The sequence below is a fragment of the Lacerta agilis genome, chromosome 10, assembly GCF_009819535.1.
Source record: "Lacerta agilis isolate rLacAgi1 chromosome 10, rLacAgi1.pri, whole genome shotgun sequence".
In the NCBI taxonomy this organism is placed as follows: Eukaryota; Metazoa; Chordata; class Lepidosauria; order Squamata; family Lacertidae; genus Lacerta; species Lacerta agilis.
Genome location: NC_046321.1, coordinates 20,239,589 through 20,260,900, shown reverse-complemented (window position 1 = coordinate 20,260,900; position 21,312 = coordinate 20,239,589). Strand labels below are relative to the sequence as shown.

General features: G+C 42.9%; 1 protein-coding gene across 1 annotated transcript in view; it reads left to right on the top strand.

Moving 5' to 3' along the window:
• The first annotated feature begins 4,219 nt into the window (after positions 1-4,219).
• The window catches only part of AGK (acylglycerol kinase), a 40,370-nt gene continuing 23,277 nt past the window's right edge, over positions 4,220-21,312 (top strand). Inside the window, exons 1-4 of the mRNA XM_033163362.1 lie at positions 4,220-4,289; positions 6,498-6,675; positions 16,195-16,234; positions 20,596-20,675. Coding sequence (XP_033019253.1) covers positions 6,566-6,675; positions 16,195-16,234; positions 20,596-20,675 — 230 coding nt within the window. The 5' untranslated portion in view covers positions 4,220-4,289; positions 6,498-6,565. The remainder of the gene's footprint in view (positions 4,290-6,497; positions 6,676-16,194; positions 16,235-20,595; positions 20,676-21,312) is intronic.

Sequence of the window (21,312 nt, the reverse complement as noted above, 5' to 3'; positions counted from 1 at the left end):
GCTGATTAATCAGGAGCAAATTTTAATCGACAAAAAGCACGTTTAATTGATGGAGCTGAGAGACTGAAGGAACGCTTGCCTGCTTTGCTTAGAAAAAACAAAACAAAACACATTTTGAGATTGGGCATGTCTTACTGTAATGTTTTCACTGACATATTCAAGATTAATGTACATTTCAAGATGAATGGGGGAGGGATCCCTCACATGCCTTCATTATCCTGAGAATGATCAAGGATTGGGTTGGGGTTTTTTTTAACAGTATGCAGCTCTGCTGAAATTGAAACTGACTGGTTTAAAAAGTAATGATTTAAGCAACTAAAAATCTGCAGTGGTTGAAAGGCCAAGTGAGACACGAAAGAGGGAATTATTTAGCTGTGCTAGGCCAAGTTCAATGAAGTACTGTACACAGCTTAGACCCTACCCCAAGCACACAGTTAAGAGCCACTTCATACATTCAGCATAGTCAAGTGATATAAAAACCATTTCCCCTAGACTATAATACATTATAAAATACAAATACATTTAAAAAGAAGACAGGAAAAAGGAATGATTAAAGCAAAACAAAACAGAGAACATCATAAGAAGCATATACGCTCATGATAACGGAGGATTTAGATTCTCAATTGTTAATAAAAGTTACCCTTATAGTAATAATTCCTCTGTAAGTCTGTAAAAAAAATTATCGGGGCAAAAATTATCCTAAATTGTATTTCTACAATGAAGCATGAGTCCATGTAGGCTCCAAAGACTGACCCTCTCCCACTTCCACTTATTTAAGCTCTTGTCATCAGCTGATAACAAAATACTTATTTCCAGCAATTTCCAGACTAGATTCTCAAAAGAATCACATATGCAAGGTAATTTCCCTTGGCCTTTAAATAAGACTGCAGCACAGAAATCAGAGGGGTCCTTTTAACAACTCTCTTTTTATGTTTCCTGGTCCCATGCTGCTTCGCTAATCACTCCTACTCAATATCTGAAACAAAAACAGCAGAACAAGTTGGAAAGAAGTATCTGGAACATGGAGAGATACAGCAGGTAGGTTTTGCCTCTAGGGTGACCAGATGTCCAGAGCAAAAAGCACACACACAACTACCCCAAAAAACTAAAAATAAGCCAAGTACTTTTGCCATGAGGGATTCAACAAGAAATGCTACATTGGGTCATATAAGCCTGGATGGGTAATAAGACAATAATGAAGTCTGTTCCAGCTGTTCATTAGTTTGAATGGATGCAATGCACCTGGTAGGTTTGGACTAGTGTCTTATCTGCTGTAAAAAATGTTAAGACATTGAAGTCATCTGAGATGCACCAGCCGAGGAGCTGTCTTGATCGTTCTATTTGGACGGTCATGTTTTGCAGATGTTTTGCAGATGACCTGTCTATTTATCGTTCATCCCGACACCCTGAGTTTGTTGAGCATCCCTCATCCCTGACGGATTCAGGGCACAGAAAAGAAAACCCTCCTTCATGCAGTGCATAGCTAAAATACAGAACTCGCTCTCACAGGAAGCAACACCCATTTTGGTGGTTTTAAAAGAGGATTGGACGAAAACATGGAGGAGAAGGCTACCAATGGCTACTAGCCATGATGGCTTTGCTCTGCCTCTACGGTCCGAGGCAGCCATGCTTCTGAATACCAGTTGATGGGAACTGCAGGGGTGGGGAGAGGTCTTCTGCTAAGGTCCCGCTCCTAAAGCTTGGCCACTGGGAGAAGGGGATGCAGGACTAGATGGGCCGCTGGCCTGATCCAGCAGGCTCTTGCTTTAATATTTGTTGCAAACTACCCTGAGGAAAGATGGGAACACAAATACTGTAATGAAATAACCATGTAAATTTATTAGCAGGAGGAGTAAGGATAGTAATAACATGATAGTGTAGATCAGTAGTGGGAAGCTTTTAGGATTGTGGTATCCATTTTTGCATTTTACCTAAAACATTAACAGCACCCAGCCAGAGCCAGGTGTGAAAAACATAACAGCCCTAGAATACAAGGTTGCCTCTGAGCCCATTCTGAAACTAGGAGTTTTGTTTTGCGGAGCCAGAACTGAGCTGATCTCCTCGCCCTTCCTTTTCACACAGGTTAGCCTCCTTCATCCCAGGTGAGGATGGACAAGCCTTTTTGCAGTTGCTGCTGCTGCTCTTGTGAAACCATTGGAAAAGATTGGGAAACGTTTACTGAATATACAGGTGTCGGGGTTTGGGTGCTGGAGCTCCTCGTGCACGGCCTTGGACTGGTTATGCACGAGGTACCAGTTGCGGGGAAAGCGGCCAGCGTTCCGCGTGCTTTTGAGCACGGTCGCCGGCCAAGTCTCACAGTCTGAAGGAAGTTGAGTAAGCCAATTGATGACTCCGAAGGTGTGTGAGTTACTAATTGCCTTCTTTAATGAAAAGTTGCCTCGTGAAATAAAATATATACCCTGACTCTGAATAGACGGACCAACTTAAAGAAATAATTTTTTTTACTTTACTCCCCCTTTTAACCCCAAAGGAAGACAGACACCGGTTGTACCTTTAGTGGCTTCGGCAGAACCCGCATAGGCTCGTCCCCTAAGCTAAGTTCTCCTAAGCTTAAAGACCCTGCGCGCCCAATCTTCCGCGAGGCTAACTAAATAAACTAAAACCGAAATATCTTCCGCGGGCCTAACCCTAGGCTAACCTAAAAGAACCTACCTAAAACTAAAACCGAATGATCTTCCGCGATCTAACTCTAACTAAAGAAAAACCCATCCAACCCATCCAGCCCGCTCCTAATCCCTTAAACTAAACTTGACTTCAACTAAAACCCAACTAAACAAAATGAAAGAATGCACGAACGAACATACGAACGTGCCTAAGCCGGGTGCCTCTGCCTTTTATTAGGGAACAAACGTGACATCATCATCAATGCCTCAACCAATAAAATCACTGTCGCTGCCCTCCAAAAAGGCGGGAAGCAAGTTTAACGCTCATTAACAACTTTGAACATGACCGGAACTATAAAATAAAGGCGGATTAATCTCATAGGTGAACCACACTATTCATTCATGCTTTCACTTTCGCTTTTGTGCGTAGTTATACCAAAAGTAGATCTCGAAAACCTCATTAAATAACCAAATAAATATGAATCCATGGCGGATCCGTGAAACGTATTCCGACATACAGGAAACAATTGTGTACAGCTGAAAACGTTGGCAGCATTGAGATAAATTCAACAGTGTAAATAAGTTCGGATTGATGCAATAAGAGAATACTGAACATGGTTTAGATTTGGAAAATATGCAGGGATTTATTATATGTTCATGGAAAGAGAAGAAGGGAAGTCATTGATATTTTAAGGATGTATATTTTAAATTGTAAAACAGAAAATTCAATACACACACACACACACACACACGGCTGGATTTAGGTTTGATAAGGCCCTAAACTACTTAAGGTAAGGCCCTTTATGTGTCCAGCTGTCCTTTGTCAACAACAAATGGTCACTGTTTTTTTGTGTTGAATATATGCTATATGGTAATTTACTAATAGGTGTCTAAAGCCATTTGCACATAACAAAATATGTATTTTTATCAAAGTAATTGTTGAACTGAAATACAATTAAGAAGTATTTTAGGGAGCAGGCTAGCAGGCGGGGCCCATTTCTTACATCACAGGAGCCTACACAACACAAAACACTGTTGCTGTATGTATGTTTTATTTTATTTGTTTTTTATCTTTTATTTTGGAAAATGTACATGCAGTCCCCCCCCCCTTTAAAAAAATTTTGGGGTCCCTAGAGAGTGGGGGCCTAAGCTATAGCTCTTTTAACTTATACGTAAATCCGACACTGCACGCACAAACGAATGAATGAAACCACCGGGAGCCCGCGATCAACTCCGAACCACCCACAGATCTACCAGTGACAGGATCCCGACGTGGGTGGGGAGCAAAAGAGGTTCCCAGGGCACTTCTCGTCGGGGGTGGGTAGGTGTGCGCGTGTGCGGAACTTATTAACAGCAGCCCTCTCTCCGCACCGCCTCCGTCTGGGACGGCGCCTTTCCTCTCGGGGAAGCGGCCCCGCGCGGAACCAAGGCGAGGCGGCTCACTGTTTCCGCGGGAGGCGGCGGGAAAGGAGCCGCGCGGCGCCCGGAAGCGGGAGGCTTCTGCCCGGCAGAGGCTGCGAGAGGGAGACGGAGGCCTCCTGCTTCTCTTCGCTCGCGGCAGCCTCGGCCCTGGCGGAGGAGGAGGAGGAGCGGGAAGGGGGCGCGGGGTTCCCGGAGGGGAGGCAGGCCGGCCGGCAGGCGGCGAGAGGCGGCTCCACGTGTCAGGTGAGGCCGCACGTTTCAAAAGTCAGCGGAGGACACCCGTTTCCCTCGTGTCCTGCCTTTGCTCCAAAGAGCTCGGGGCGTTTGGGTGTGTGTGTGGGTGCAGTGCCGGATTTGCGTATAAGCCATACAAGCTCTAGCTTAGGGCCCCACTCTCTTGGGGACCCCCAAAAATTTTTAAAGGGAAAACAAACCTGGGTGTACATTTCCAAAATATAAGATAAAAAAAACAAATAAAATAAAACCTACATACAGAAAAAGTGTTTTGTGTTGCGTAGGCTCCTATTTGTTATGTGCAAATGGCTTTGGATGCCTATTAGGTCCATAAATTACCATATAGCATATATTCAACACAAAAAACCAGAGACAGTTTGTTGTTGACAAAGGACAGCTGGGCATATAAAGGGCCCCATTACCTTCAGTAGCTTAGGGCCTCGTCAAACCTAAGTCCAGCCCTGTCCCCTTTTCCGAAAAATGATCTTGGCATTATGGAATAGGCAGAAATGACGAAACTTACCGGAAGAATAAGAAATTAAGATAACGTTATTATTTTTACAAAAGAATGTAAAATGGTTTTTTGAATATTTACAGATAAATTATAAACGGATAAAAGCGTTGGCAGGATTATTGTAATAACCTGCAGTTTTATATTTAAAGAAGATGAATAAATGAGTAAATTAAGTTTATTTGGATATGCAGAAGATATGAAAAACAAATTTAAGGAACCGCAGAAAGAGGGGGAAGGAAGTCAAGTTTTGAAATGTCAAAATGACTGTAAAATTTGTGAAATGTGTAAACTTGGAAAGTATAAAGAAAGAAATGAAAACCAAAAACAAACAAACAAAAAATGATCTTGGCAGCAGCAGTGCTGCCAGATAGGCAGGGCAGAGCTGCCATGTCCGTGACTATTTCTGCAGACCCTTAAAGAGGAGCTGGTTTATTGTGGCGCAAGCCTTTGTGGATGACGGTCTGTGTCATCATGGAATCGTGGAGTTGGAAGGGAACCACAATGGTCATCCAGTCCAGCCCCAGGCAGCAACACCCATGGTTAGGGCAGATGAAAGTCCCAACAACAGATGAAGAGCCACAGGTTGCCCATCCACTGGCATAGACCATGTCAAGCATGTTGGTATAAAAGCAGCTTTCCTTGTTCCTAGGGTGCAATGATCAGAAGTTCAAAAAATGCAGGGCAGAAAAGCTGCACATGGAATTGCTGCCTGACCATAATTTCAGCCTCATTGCTAGTTGCCACAGGGGCCCATCTGTAAAATATGTTGCATGTCAGAAAGCTAGGGAAAATGTGATGTCTCTAAACAGAATAATACTACTAATAATAATACTTTTGGGAGGGGGGAGGTGTTAGTAATTTTAACTTTCCATAATGTGTGTGTGTTTTAAAGAAAACCAGTAGCCTCCAAGGCATGTTCACATGCCCTCTCTCATTGATACTGATTTGAAACAAACAAACAAAAGTTTCCTGTTTCAAGGGAAAGCCACTTGGCGCACGCTCAGACAAATTTAGATATGGTGCCGAAAGGTTCTTTCATGTATGTGTATATGTATATTTATCTTTGAAAATGAAAGGTGGCAACCTCTATTGTGGAGACGCATGTTTGTTAACACTAAACTTGATAGCTAAATGGAGCCTCAGTGTTTGGAGGAACACACACACACACAGAGAGAGAGAGAGAGAGAGAGAGAGAGAGAGAGATGATTCCATTTTTTAAAAAAAAATTCTTAAAAGGCTTGTTGAAAAAAGCCAGATTTTCAGTATTGGAGACAATAGAGACGGCACTTATCTGACATGTAATTGGCAGTTCCAAAGTGTAGAAGTAGCATCAAGTTAAACTCAGGGAGGCATTTTTCTCATCCTTTAATATTTCCTGCCATTATTTTATTAACAGGAATGAAATACAGTGGTACCTCGCTAACCCAGGTACCACTGCTAACCCAGAAATAACGCTTCAGGTTAAGAACTTTGCTTCAGGATAAGAACAGAAATTGTGCTCTGGCGGCGTAGCGGCAGCAGGAGGTCCCATTAGCTAAAGTGGTGCTTCAGGTTAGGAACGGTATCAGGTTAAGAATGGACCTCCAGAACGAATTAAGTACATAACCAGAGGTACCACTGTAGATGTTTAGAGTTTAGTGAACATGGCAACCATTTCATTGTCTCAGGTGATATTAATCTTTTATTAACGGTTTACCACACAGATGCTCTTCCATGCTGTTTCTTCGCATCGGAGTCCCCCGTAAGGTGTGCTGCAGAGTAAAACATAATCATGGCCAAGGTTATCAAAATGTTTCACACACTCAGAAATCACTGGAAGAAGACCACCGCTGGGGCCTGCCTGCTCACCTGGGGAGGAAACTGGCTGTATGGGAAACACTGGTAATTATTTCATTGGATCGGATCCAAGCTAAGACAGTTGAAGTTGAGTTCTGTTGTTTTCAAGGGGAACTAAATTCAACTACCAGGATTGAACGCTTAATCTTTACAATAATATTGGAATTATTGGAAGGCTTTGGGTTTTTTATTTTTCCTAAACCAGAGTCCAGGGCAAAATATAAGTGACACATATATACTGTTCTCCTGATTCTTTTTCTTTTGCCTTACCATAGCCTTGGATTTACCAGTAATTGGAGCAGTGACACCAGGTAGAGGTCCTTAGCCTTTCCAGTTATGGGCTGTTCTCCTGATCAAAAACACTTCCAGGAAGTTTTAATTCCAATGGTGGGGATGGTACAGTGGTGCCCCGCTAGACGAATGCCTCGGAAGACGAAAAACTCGCTAGACGAAGGCATTCGTCTAGCGGAAGGCTGCCCCGCAAGACGAAAAAGTCTATGGGGCTGCCTCGCAAGACGAAAATTTTTCGTCTTTTTTTTTCTTTTTTTCGTCTAGCGAAAGCGCGGCTGTCATTGCCGCTTCGCTAGACGAAAAACCCGCTAGACGAAATTTTTCGCAGAACGAATTATTTTCGTCTAGCGGGGCACCACTGTACATGGAACATCCCCTTGTGTGAAGGAAAGCAGATCAGGGAAAATTTGGGTTTGCAAATGGGTTAAGCACCCCTGTGCCTCTTCTTTGATAAAATGTGAGTTCCCTTGCTACTGCAATGTACTAAAAACAAAGACTGTTGGGAGACACTCCACAAGTTTGCAATTTTAAGGAAGAGGAAATTTATATGTGCATAAATTTGAAAATTAGTTGTAAATTAGTTTTAGCACTTGATCAGCTACAGACTGGTTTTGTGCATCTCTAAGTTGTGAGATACACAATTATTTCATATTCATTTCTTTGGTACTGATACGGCAAATTGCTATAATGAAATTGATAGATGTGTTTTGGATTAAATGAAACTGTCATGGACAGGATTGAACAGTTTCCCCCTGGATGCTTTAACAGCATAATTTTTTTCAGGCTTGCAAATAAAAAAACGAAACTCAAGACAGTTTAATGACACACTTTTTATCTGCTGCTAAACACGCTATGCTATGTACGGCTACATAATGTGTTTTAAAATGCTACTAAGTGTTTCTGCTGGTTTGCTTCAAACCTGCAGTGGTATTTGACTATGTTATTAGATTATAAGGGGTTGGTTCACATAAAACTCTAAACAGTGGTTTAGTATAAGGGTTGTCAACCGTTTTAGAACTGTGGGCCCATTTGGATTTTTTAGGGAGTGCTTTGGGTGTCACCACCTCTCATAACTTGAGAGGTTGACAACCCTTATACTCGACTGGATCAGGACCACCCCACTCCCTGGAGAAACAAAGAGAGAAAGCATTCTGACATATTTCAGTTTTCCAAAGGATCTAGTTCCAGTGGAATTAATCAGCTTTTAAAAGCATGTGGAGCTGAAACAGAAAGTGAAGAAGACCATCAGTCATCCAACTTCCCCTTCAGTTCCAAGGGAGCAAAAACTCACCATCCTAACCACTGCATGACCAATGGAAGAAAGCGAGGAGGGGGAGGCTGAGATGCTTCATGAAGCCCATGTTGGCAGCCCCTGGCATAAACTATGTTGGCCTCAGCTGATCTCCCCAATCTCCCTGCATTGAACTAGTCCGAACGGGGCCTCCAGTTGCTTTTGACTGATTGTGCTTGGAAGCCTCTGGGATCAAGAACTCTGATAATGCAGCTTTTCCAATCACAGGGAGGCTCTTAGAACAGGCTTCCTCAACCTTGGCCCTCCAGGTGTTTTGAGACTGCAATTCCCATCATCCCTAACCACTGGTTCTGCTAGCTAGGGATCATGGGAGTTGTAGGCCAAAAACATCTGGAAGGCCAAAGTTGAGGAAGCCTGTCTTAGAAGCTCCCTTTGGACCCTGCCACTCAATGAGGAAGACTGGGGTGGATTAGGTAGGAAATGGGATGTTGGTGCTGGGATTGGCTTTTGCTACCTGTCCTGCTCCCCAAAACACTCATTTTATGCCCTTGTCACGCAACCAAAACCCACTGAAATCAACCAAGCCAAACCACTTCTGGTTCAGTTACAGGTAGGTAGCCGTGTTGGTCTGCCATAGTCAAAACAAAATAAAAAATAAAATAATTCCTTCCAGTAGCACCTTAGAGACCAACTAAGTTTGTTCTTGGTGTGAGCTTTCATGTGCATGCACACTTCTTCAGGTACCCTGGTATCTAAAGAAGTGTGCATGCACATGAAAGCTCATACCAAGAACAAACTTAGTTGGTCTTTAAGGTGCTACTGGAAGGAATTATTTTATTTTTTATTTTTTCACTTCAGGTTCAAACATACACTGGGGGGAAATGCAGTAAGAAAATATGAATACTTTATATCTAGGTGAAAGGCAGATGCCCACAAAGAGGGGGGAAACTGAAAAGAGAGTGACAAAGAAGATTTGGTTTCTTAAGTCTTCCTTGTAGACGGGCAGGACTTGCTGTAGATAAGATTGGAAAACAGGAGGGCTTAATTGGCACCAATTTCTTGAAAAGTGATCAAACAACAGAGAAGATTGTGGTTTGTAAGTCAACAATGGTTTAAAATAATTTGGCTATATTTACATTGCCCTGAAACTATATTAACAGTGCAAACAGGGATTAAAATTAAAGCTTCTTGCTACATGTTTTTAGAAATGAGTACAGTGGTTTAGGACCTTACGATGAATATTTCTTCCAGGGAAAGCAGAAGTGTGAACAGTAATTGGGAGGGAATTTCTTGCATTTTCTTGTAATAATGCTTAAAAAGGTAAAGGACCCCTGACAATTAAGTCCAGTCGTGTGCGACTCTGGGGTTGCGGCACTCATCTCGCTTTACTGGCCGAGGGAGCTGGCATGACTAAGCCACTTCTGGTGAACCAGAGCAGCACACGGAAATGCCATTTACCTTCCTATTTTGCACTTTGACGTGCTTGCGCTCCTAATTTTCTGAAGGAAATAAGGTGGTTGCTTCTTTTACAGACTGAAATGAACCAAGAACAAACACACACACTATACATGTTAATGGGCTGGAACCCTCCTCACCCACTGGACAAAAAATTGCCCTTTTTTGTCTAGGAATGCAGGAAGAGACAGAGGGAAAAGTGGAGGTTTAAGCAAGGTTTGGGTACGGTGAGAAGGGAGTTGAGAAAGGCTTTTGGCTTTGTGTTGTACCCAAACACCACTATTTCTCCTTGTTAAACCTTTTTTTCTTTAAAGACCCTCAGTGTTCATCCCTTCTTAGTGTATTCAGACCTCTCCCATTACTTTGCCACTACTTTTTCCCTTTCAGTGTCTCCCTTCTGACTCCCATGTCACAGGCTTTTTCACCTTATTCAACCTGCCTTTTTTTTGTTCCCCTGCCCCATCCTGACTTTATGCAAATCCAGGATTGTAATGCAGCGCACCCAGTTTTTCCAGTGGGGTGCTGCATGATGATGGCCTAGTGCAAATATAGTACAGAGAGAAATGTAGAACCATACACCTGAAATATTAAGCTTTTTGAATTTTGCTTTACAAGGTAGAGTAGACTAGCAACTGAATTTTGGTCGTTGCTGATACTGGAGGCTGAATTACTATGCTTGAGGCACTCTTGACTAGACTTATATAGTGTCCTTTTATAGCAGATTAAAGGTTTAGTGAAATCTTGTCCCTTTTTTCCTGACATAGTTGGAGCTTCTGATGCAAAGGGTGCTGCTTTAGCTCAACATTGCTTCAGATTAGCCTTTGACTTCCTGGAATTAGCTGTCTCAGGCATTGCTTGTTCATTTGCCACTGAGGAGGACTTCTTCTGGGGGGAGTGCAGAGATCTGGTGCCAAAACCGACTCCAATTAGCTCTTACTTATTCTTGAATAGCAAAACCCTGGGCTCTGGCTATGGAATTTGAAGGTCTTATTATATTGAGCAGCATTACAGGCATACAGTGCCTGCCGTCTTATACAATTCAAAAATGAAAATTCCTGGAGCTGCTGTTTACCCTATGGAAGAACGCTTGCAGGCATCTGCATGATACCTGCAAGTTTTCCTCATGGGGCAAATAGCAGCTTCACTGGGGAGAGGATTTTAATGGAGGACTACGGTCTGATGCGAAAGGGTTACATTTCCACCTCCCAATGCTGTGATCCCAGTCTTTGGCCCCTCTCTGGGTGGCTTCTGGTTATTTTTTAAATCGCAGGAGATGCTCAGCATGGGTCTCCTGAATCGCATCCAGTAGTGGCCCACTTTTCTAAATAAAAATTGAAGGCACACTTTGCACTCAGAGAGATTGGGATGAATCACAGGCATTCAAAGTGAGGCAACCAGTGCATCTCAGCACCAAGTATGACTGAATTATTCCTCATGCAGCAGTACAACAGAATTGCTTGACCTGACAGGTGACTGATTGGAAAGTGGCAGGAACCTTTACTTTCATATAAGCATGCCCTAGTGCATAGTTTGAGAATTGCCAACTTAAAAGAGTGTCTGTTACGATGCTTTTGCAATCCCTTAATAATACTGGGCAGCAATTTGCTAAAGAAAGCCTAATAGTCGTGAGAGAAATGCATGCTGTTCTACTGGATCTGCATCTAGGTTGGAGAACAATAATGTATCATGCATTTGATTACGTATTGCTGTAGAAAATGCTGGCACAGCAGTAGGGATCCCAAAGAAAGGCATCCCGATTGTCTTGGGATGCAGCCATGTTTGTAATAATCGGTTGGTATTTTTCTGGGTGGTATGTCTATTGAAGGGATGCAGGTGGCACTGCGGTGTAAACCACAGAGACTAGGGCTTGCCGATCGGAAGGTCGGCAGTTCAAATCCCCGCACACGGGGTGAGCTCCTGTTGTTCAGTCCCAGTTCCAAAGCACGTCAAGTGCAAGTAGATAAATAGGTACCGCTCCAGCGGGAAGGTAAACGGCGTTTCCGTGCGCTGCTCTGGTTTGCCAGAAGCGGCTTTGTCATGCTGGCCACATGACCCGGAAGCTGTCTGTGGACAAACGCTGGCTCCCTCGGCCTATAGAGCGAGATGAGCGCGCAATCCCAGAGTCGTCCGCGACTGAACCTAACGGTCCGCGACTGAACCTAACGGTCAGGGGTAGCTTTACCTTTATGTCTGTTGAGGGTGGGACAATCTAGAACATCTGGAATCTAGAAATAGCCAGGAAATCCAATCTACAAAGAAAATCTCTCTCTCTCTCTCTCTCTCACACACACACACACACACACTCACACTCACTCACTCACACACACACACACACAGAGCGAGAGAGAGAGAGCACATGTTTTTAAGCTTGCTTTTGTACCCTTTAATACCTGCCTGAGTTCTACATTTCTAAACAAAAGCAGTTGTGTGATGATACCAAAGGTCTCTTATTCAGAGGATACTTGCCATGTTTAGGCTGTCTTGAACGTCCAACCATTTGGGGGAAGGAATGGCTTGAAACAATAGACTTGTGCACCAGCTTTTCTGTTTCTGATCACCCACAGCCTCTGCTATTTGTTCTCTCCAGCGCACAGCAGAGTGAGGCTGTTTCATTTGGAATCACACTGGATTTTAAAAGGTTTAGGCACCATTCATCTTACAAAGGGGCCAACTCTTTATTAAGGGTTGGGCAGCTTTAGGTTCCATGGAAAAATATGCCCAGAAGAAGTCTACTGAAGTATTTCTTTTTCTGATCTGGCTTGGTGATTGTGGTCTATCCTGGGCAGCTGAAAGAGGAATTGGATCTGTATTGATTCTGGTTTGGTTACCTAAGTAAACAGAGGAATCCTCCTGATTTATCTCTGCCAATTTTACCGGCTCACCAAGCCTGCCTAGTTATTTGGAAAATAATTGTGAAATTGGATAGCAGAGAAGCAGCATTTCATTAGCTGGAAATAGCTGAGCTTTGAATTTGTTTTTTGCCCTATGCGTAGCGGCGATTGCAAGTCCTGAAGAAAAGCTGTGGCTGTAATTGCTTCACACTTTACCTATGATTATTGTCATTGTGATAGCAGAAGCCCATTGGCTTTTCGAGGTGATGATAGCTCAGCCAGCTGGTAAATTCACAATCATGCTAGCTGCCTTCACTGTTGCTGCTAATTGGGAGCTTATTGCATTAGATGCCATTCCTCTTAGTATATAATAGAGAAGATTCTCCAGACACTGTCCTGGTTCTCTCTTGGATGCCAAGTGAAAACCTTATTTGCCCAGGTCTGTTAAGCTCATGCTTTATTTGTGTTTATTTTTATGATGGACTTAGCCTAATGACTCCAATTTGCTACTGATGTAGTTATCGTATGTGTGATTGCTTTTTATGTTTATATGCCGCTATGACAGCTAGGCTAAAGAGTGGCTAATATATCAATAAATAAAATAATAGTAAATGAATTGACTAGATTGGCTGGAAGTGCAAAATCCATGCAAGCAGGAGCATTTATGGACCTAGCCCTTCCTTCATGGATGGGGATTGTCTTCATGTCCTGTTTCTGAGCTTCCCATAGACATCTGGTCGACCAGCCGCAGTATGGAACAGGATCCTGGAATCCAACGAGGCTATTATTATTGTCTTCTTAAGACGAGGCACCCAAAGCTGATGGCTGAGTTTGTGGGTCTCTGGATCTGGACCAGAACTACACAATTGCAACTGGAGCTTCCAAAGGCAGAGAACCCTTTTGCAATGTTTTGTGTGTGCAATCCTATTTCCCTTCATGGATTTCCTTTCATATGGATTGGTGCAATTTGGATGCAATCCAAGCAAATCAGGTGATTGTGTGTGTGCGTGCACGCACATGCACACACACACACACACACACACACACACACACACACCAGTGTGACCTATTTAGTAAGACTAATGGAAATAAATGGGACTCAAGAGCCCTAGCTTTCAGCAGGCTGTGCCTGCCACTTGCTGACCTGCAAGGCGAAGTTAAAATAATTAACATCCCTGAGCCCACCCATTCTTCACAACCTTGTCTCAAAGGTCAGTGCTGTGACTTCTAACCTTGAGACTGGTGCTAGTCCAACTTCAGCATCCTCTGTAAAGCTGCACTTTCTCCTGACATTGAGGAACACCAAACGATTATAGCAGGAAGTCCATGAAAACAGTTGATGTGGACGCATTCATTGCATTCCTGTTGCCCTACCACCGTGCATCATCAGCCAAGATTTACTTTCCTTAGGCTTAGCTGATCAGATACTTAGCAGGTTTGATGGGGAATCTTCTAATAAGAATAGTCTCTCTCGTGTTTGCTTCAAAGCCATCACACGCTGGGGGTGGGGAAAGGTGCTGAGAATTTTGCCCTTATAATAAATAAATACATGTTTGTTTGCGGTGCCTCTCTGTACATGGGTAGATAAGATGGAGTAGGGCTGTCCAATTCATTTCGGCACTAGAGTTGGTTTTTAAGTAGTACTTAGTAAAAATTACTGCAATTAGTCAATAGCCTGCCATTCTTGTAAAAAAAATGTTCCTGTTGCTTAACACACATGATTTATTCCTTTGAATGTGAAGAGCAAACATTATGTTAAGGGGAGCGCTACTGCCTCTAAGGAAAACTTTGATAAATATTCCAATTAGGCATGAATTGGAGTAATATATTATTTATGCGTTCTCTCGCTTAGGAAGCTTATTTCTGTTTGTCCCATTATTTTCACTAAAGGTTTCCTATTGACAGAGTTTCTCTCGCTGCTTAGTTTGAATTTCTCCAGATTGATTCTTCATCTAAAATCAATTTTCTGTAACGTGAGAAAAGCTACTGTGGCAGTAAATGCTGGTAAGGCAGAACGAGTTACATGGCTTTAAAAAGTGGAATAAGCAGAGAAAGAGGGGAAAGTCTGCAAGCGAGTTGTTCTGGAATGAGCCCTGTAAATTGCTGCGTATTAACAAAAATGTGCAGCATATCATCAGAGCGGAATTGAAAAGAGTGCTGCCTGGCCCTTTTGGCACCTGGAGCCAAGGAGAGCACTGCCCTGCTGTAAACCGAGTGAGCGCTCATTTGCCCTCTGGCCTCCTCCTCCCTGACCCCAGCCACTCTGAGTTGCAGGCAGGCAGGCAGGCACCTCTTGGGCTTTTACCAGCTTGGCCCTTAATCCTTGAGAGATGAAAGCCGCAAACCCAGAACACTTCAGGCTACACAAATCAGAACAGGGATGCCACTTCCACAGAGAGAGGTGCTTCCAAAAGTTGACTTTCCTGCCTCCGTTCTTCACCCTTGAACTGCATAGCACTTCAAGCCCCATTTTAATGACTACGTGGAGAGTTATCTTTGGAAAAGATGGCTAAGTGGAGCAAAGAGAAGCAGCGAGTTTCCATTTATTTGTTTAATACATTTATATCCATCAGCTGTTGAAGGTTCCCAGGGCAAACAAGAAATACAAAGTGGACTAGAATATAGATGCACATTTAAGTGCAGTGGGCCAATTTTTAGGATGCTCATATGCCTCCCTATTCTAGCCTAAGACAGATGCTGATCCAAGATGAAAAGAGCAGGACTCTTTGCTTTATTTCAGCTCAAACCTCATTGCTTATCTCCACAGGTTGCCCCTCAGGTTTCATTGTTCACTTTTCTGAGGAAGAAATTCGCTTTCTAGCTGGTTGTGTCAGTCTAAGCCAGGTGTGGGGAATTAGCACTGTGTTTCTCAAACGTGGGTCCCTGGCTGTTGGTGGACTACAGCTCCCATCATCCCTAGCTAGCAGGACCAGTGGTGATGGGACTCGTAGTCCAACCATAGCTGGGGACCCAAGTTTGAGAAACAAAGCAGAGATGTGGTTGAGGAAAACATCAGAAGGCTGTGTTCTCTTGTAGGCAACCTTCTGGGGACCCCATGTCACTGGTGGGTAGGGCCAGAGGTCTTTACTGATTCCCTGCCATGACACCATCTTGCTATGTCAGCTGTTTTTTCACTTCTGCCTGAGACTTATATTATGGCAACACAAAAAATAGTCAGGTCCTTGCCACCAAGGAACATACAATTTAGACAATGAGGGGAAACAACAAACAGGATGGGGAGATGAACAGGGAGGGAAGGATATTGGCAAATGCAGGTGCATGTTCCTGGTAATTTGATGACTATATGCACTTCATTGGTGGTGGTGCAGCTAGATGGTGCTTCTGTCAGAAAAAAATGAATAATTTGGCCACGGATTTGCTAGCAGGCTGGGCAGTTGGTTAATTCTGCTCACAAGTTAGACTGAAGGAATTTTGGTCAGTTACTTCCTGTTTATACAATGTGGGGTTCAGTTTGGTCAATTAAGTAATCTCATTGCGGGTGGAATCTGGCTCTTGGTAATGAAGACATGCTCCAAGAAGTGACGAAAGCTAAGGTGGCCTCAAAACGGTGACATTTAAATAGTTATGTGTTTTTTACAAGTAGCCCCTTTGGAAAGTTTTGTGTGCCAAAGCAGTAGAAGTAGGTAATCTTAAATGTGTGTTTCCATCTATCTCCCTCCCCTCAACTTGCGCTATCTAAAACACTGTTCTTTTTCTTCTTCCTCCTCCTGATAGCGATAACCTGCTAAGGAGAGCTGCATGCCAAGAAGCCCAGGTAATACCATTTAACAAGATCAAATTAGATTAAAATCCTCTCCTTATCTCTCTTGTGCAGGATTCTGGAGATTCTCCCAGCAGGTCTCCTCTACGTGACTAGCCTGCCAAAGGGACTCTCTGTATTCTTCTGCTCAAATACCAGAAGATACTTTCCCCCTTCCACAGGAGCTGTGCTTTGCACCTAATTATGCCTCAGTTCAGTGCCATCACAAATTATTCATGAGCATCATGAAAGTGATATATATATATATATATATATATATATATATATATATATATATATATATATACACACATATATATATATATATATATATATATGTATGTAAGGGTTTGGGAAACTTGATTACCTGTATTGTTTTTGTTAGGTAAACTTGTGGGCCAGCAGTGACAGGACTGAAAATTCTGGAGATTGAAATCGCATTTCATCAGCTGTCAGAATGGAGAGCAACTCAGTTGTAGCTTTTCTTATTCTGATTGGACCTGGTACTCTGGTACCTATACAAAAATGCAAGACCAAAAAGTTCCAACGAAGCAGGAAAAACCAGATTAATTTTATTATTATTGGAGGGCACTCTTTGTGGTCCCAAATGCTCTTGAAGTTCGGTTGGCCCTGAGGGAACAAGCCTTTAATCTGTCAGGCTCTGACTTGTGGAACTCCTTTCCAATAGAGGTTCGGCAGAGCCATCCTGCTCATTTAGACCTCTTCTGAAAACTATATTATTTAGACAGGCCTTTCAAACCTAAGATTCTTTGCCAACCAGCTCTTAGTGATGTATTGGAAACTTTTATTGTCATATTGTGTTCTTAATCTACAGTGAGGGAAAAGAGTATTTGATCCCCAGCTAAATTTGCCCGTTTGGCCTCTGACAAAGAAATGACCAGTCCATAATTTTAATGGTAGGTTTATTGTAACTATGAGAGATACAATAACAGGAAAAACCCCAGAAACCCAGAAGACAAAAGTCAGAGATTGAGGTGCATTATAATGAGTGAAATAAGTATTTGATCCCTTTGCAAAAGATGACTTAGTACTTGGTGGCCAAACCCTTGTTGGCAATTACAAAGGTCAGACATTTCTTGTAGGTGGCCACCAGGTTTGCACACATCCTTGGACAGCTCTTTGGTCTTGGTCATGGTGGCTACTTTGGAATCTGCTGGATTGATTGCTTCTGTCGACAGGTGTCTTTTGTACAGGTACTATAACGAGCTAGGATTACAGGTAGGACCTCTCCTTTACAGCAGGTGCCTCTAATCTCAGTTTGTTACATAGAGTGAAGATACCAGGTAGCCTGACATCTGGCTGGTTGATAGGGGATCAGATACTTATTTCACTCATTATAATGCACATCAATCTCTGACTTTTGTCTTCTGGGTTTCTGGGGTTTTTCCTGTTACTCTGTCTCTCACAGCTACAATAAACCTACCATTAAAATTATGGACTGGCCATTTCTTCGTCAGAGAGAAAACGGGCAAATTTAGCAGGGGATCAAATACTTTTTCCCTTCACTGTATTACTGCCTTATGATATTTATACAAAAGTACAGTTTATTTTTAAAAAATGGAAAAGCAGATACCTGAAATCATATATGTTTTTCCTTCCTTGCTATGAATTTTCATAAACACCCAATTGTGCCTTTTATGTGGAGTAACCCCACCCCCAATTTTTAATTTGTAGCAACTCTAGCCAAAAGTTTTATGGCCATCTCATTGGCCATTGGGAAATAAAATACTTCGGATTCTGTCTGAAATTTGTGTCTTTTGTATTTTGCTGAACTGGATATGCTCATCCAAATAGATGTGCATATTCATTTTGGCAAACACAAACTTTTAAAATACTCCTTATTACGTTCCCAGTAGTATATTGCAGCACTCTAACATGAAAACTGCCCTTCTTTGTGGTCTGAAAGTGAAACTTAGACTTTGGGGGGGATTTATTAGGATGTGAAATCCAAAGGGTTGAAATAGTTTTTTATCGCAAGAAGCAACGGAGACCTACTTTGCACGTGCAGATCCACACACTTGAAAGATGCTGTCACAGATGCAGCACCATTGGCACACTGGCTGCATTTGCAGATCTCAATAAACCAGGGTTGCTGGCTTATTAGGAATGAGTGCTCGTTGCCTGATTGCTCCCCCTGGCTTGAGCAACAGAAACAAACCACCAAGCCATAGTGAAGCTTGACTTCCTGCCATGTCCAAACCTGGAATCTTGTTCTGCTCCCTCACAAGCCTGGATCACTTATATTCTAGCCATGGTGGCTATGTTCTATCTCTATTGTCAGAACCATTGTGTCTCTGAATACCAGTTGCTGCCAATCACAGATGGGGAGAGCACTGTTGCACTTAACTCTACTTCTCCTTAACATCTGCAGATGAGGCAGTAGATGTGCTGGACCGTTGTCTTGCCCTGGTAATGGACTGGATGAGAGCCAACAAACTGAAGCTCAATCCAGATAAGACTGAGGCCCTGTTAGTCGGTGGTTCCTTAGTCTTGGATAGGAGACTGCCTGCTCTTGATGGGGTTACGCTTCCTCTGAAGGAGCAGATATGCAGCTTGGTGATACTTCTAGATCCATTGCTGTCACTTGAGACTAAGGTGGCCTTGGTAGCAACCGAGTGCCATCAGCTTTGGCTGGTGGCCCAGCTGCTCCCCTATCTGGACAGGGATAGCCTAACTTCTGTTGTCTGTGCTCAGGTTACCTCTAGGTTAGATTGCCTTTGAAGATGGTTCAGAAACTTCAGCTGGTGCAGAATTCAGCAGCAAGGTTGCTTACCAGGGCAAGACAGTTTGAGCTGTATTTTGTATTCTTATTTTGTATTTTTCTGTTGTGAACTGCCTTGGGATATTTAGTTGGCGGGCGGCATACAGATTTAATAGGATGATGATGGTGATGTTCTGCTTCCCATTGGCATTTGGTTGGCAGCTGTGAGAACAGGATGCTGGCCTAGATGAGCCCTTGGCCTGATCCAGCTGGGTTTTTCTTCATGCCAGCCAGCCTTAAACCATGGTTTGATGTTTGATTATGAATCCATGCTTCTTAATAAACCAGGATCCCAGATGTGGACATCACAGGGAAGCCAAACTTAACCCTGGCTTATCATGGTGTGTGAATGTGTCTGTCATTTCACTTACCTTTGCATCAAATTCATATGCTGTCCTTTTCAGCTGATTCAGTTTATCAGCTGTCATCATATGTAGAGGAATCAGATGATATAAAACAGGTTTATGGAATATTCAGTTATTGTCTGCAATGTTGTTTTAGTGTGTTTGTGGGCGGGGCGGGGGGGGGGGAGTAGTGTGAAGGATGGAATGATCAAACAGGAAATAAAATCAGTTTACAAGCGCTTACCCCGCAGCCAATGTTTTGCATTAGTAAATGATTACAAAGGGTCTTGAAGTGTGTGTTTTTTTCAGTCTTCCTCTTTAAAACTCGAAAGCATGAGAGCAGAGCCTGCATAAAAAGCAAGTCTGCCAACAGTATAATTTGTAGAAGAGACAGGTTGTTTGTTCAGAGCAAGCAAATATATCACTCCCCCATCAAGTAAATAATTAGATGTTTCTAACAGCTGTAACAGACCTCAGAATTATGAATGCAGACACTCTTTTTTCCATGATTTCCCCCAAGAATGCAAAAGTAATAGAATTAATCACTGACTTTCCACATCTGTTCTTTAGATAACATGCCAGTTTGATTTCCTCTGTCCTTTACCCCCATGAATCACTGTTTCTCGCATGCCTTCTGCCTTCTCGTTTCCACCACGGTAAAATAAATAGAACAGAGTTGAGCATTAAATTCTAACAAATTTTTTAATCCTCTGCTCTAATAGCCTCAGTGATGTTGATAATTGCCATGAATTGCTGCTTTGAAAATCTACAGAGCTCTCTTAAAACAATTGCCTCAGCTGCCTCGCTTTATATCTCTTCACCAAAAGTGTTGAGAATAAATTCATTGATTACTATTATTAGTTATATTTGCCTGGGGCCTATACTTGTCACGCAGCTTGCATCAAAGTGGGACAGAGAGGCAGAGCAAGCTGTCAGTGTATTGGGCTCACATTGTTTTCAGTGGAACTAACTGCATGCAGATGTACCTTTGCCGTTCCCTTGCAAGTTGTCAATGTAAGCTGACTACAGTTTGCAGAACATAAGGCTAAATTCAGCATGTAGGTGGCCTTTTGCTGGCTGCTGGCTGGGTTGGAGCTCAGTAAAGCAGTCTTGGCTCCCCCCTCACTGAAGCCATTTGTGTGGGGTGGGAGAGGGGCCCTGTAATCCCTGAAATAACACAGAATTGTTCAGCGCCAAAAACAGACGGATTTTTATTCTTTAATAATGAGAAGCTTTCTCTCCATTATCAGGTGTTTGGCAACCAGATTCTTCCTTCCAGCATGCAGATCAAGAAAGCAACAGTGTTTCTCAACCCTGCAGCTTGCAAAGGGTAAGATTCCCTTTCCCGGCCACCTGGCACCTTTTCATATACAGTGGTACCTCGGGTTACAGACGCTTCAGGTTACAGACCCCGCTAACCCAGAAATAGTACCTGGGGTTAAGAACTTTGCTTCAGGATGAGAACAGAAATTGCTTGGTGGCGGCGCAGCGGGAGGCCCCATTAGCTAAAATGGTACCTCAGGTTAAGAACAGTTTCAGGTTAAGAACGGACCTCCGGAACGAATTAAGTTCTTAACCCGAGGTACCACTGTACTTTGGTTTTGCTTTCATCAGGGCAAGTCATTCATGGGAACCAAAGCCTTACTTCCTATCCTCCCCTGAACCTAATGTTATCAAACTTCTTCAGCTGATTAAGAAAGCACAGTTAAAATGGGCTTGCTTGCTAAATTTAACATGAACCCCCAAATCATACAGTTCTTCTCATTCCCCTCACCCACTCCATATTCTGTATTAATGTCATCAGCATTCCCACTCTATGAATGAGATTAAGATGTTCCGAAATAGAGGGGCATGCTCTTTGTGCCCCTGAAGCCACGCTGTGCCTATTTTCTGGTATAGTGGTAGCAAATGGCTGTCGTGTGCAAAAGCTATTTCAAGGTCAAAGATTTAGCTGGTGTATTGGTGTT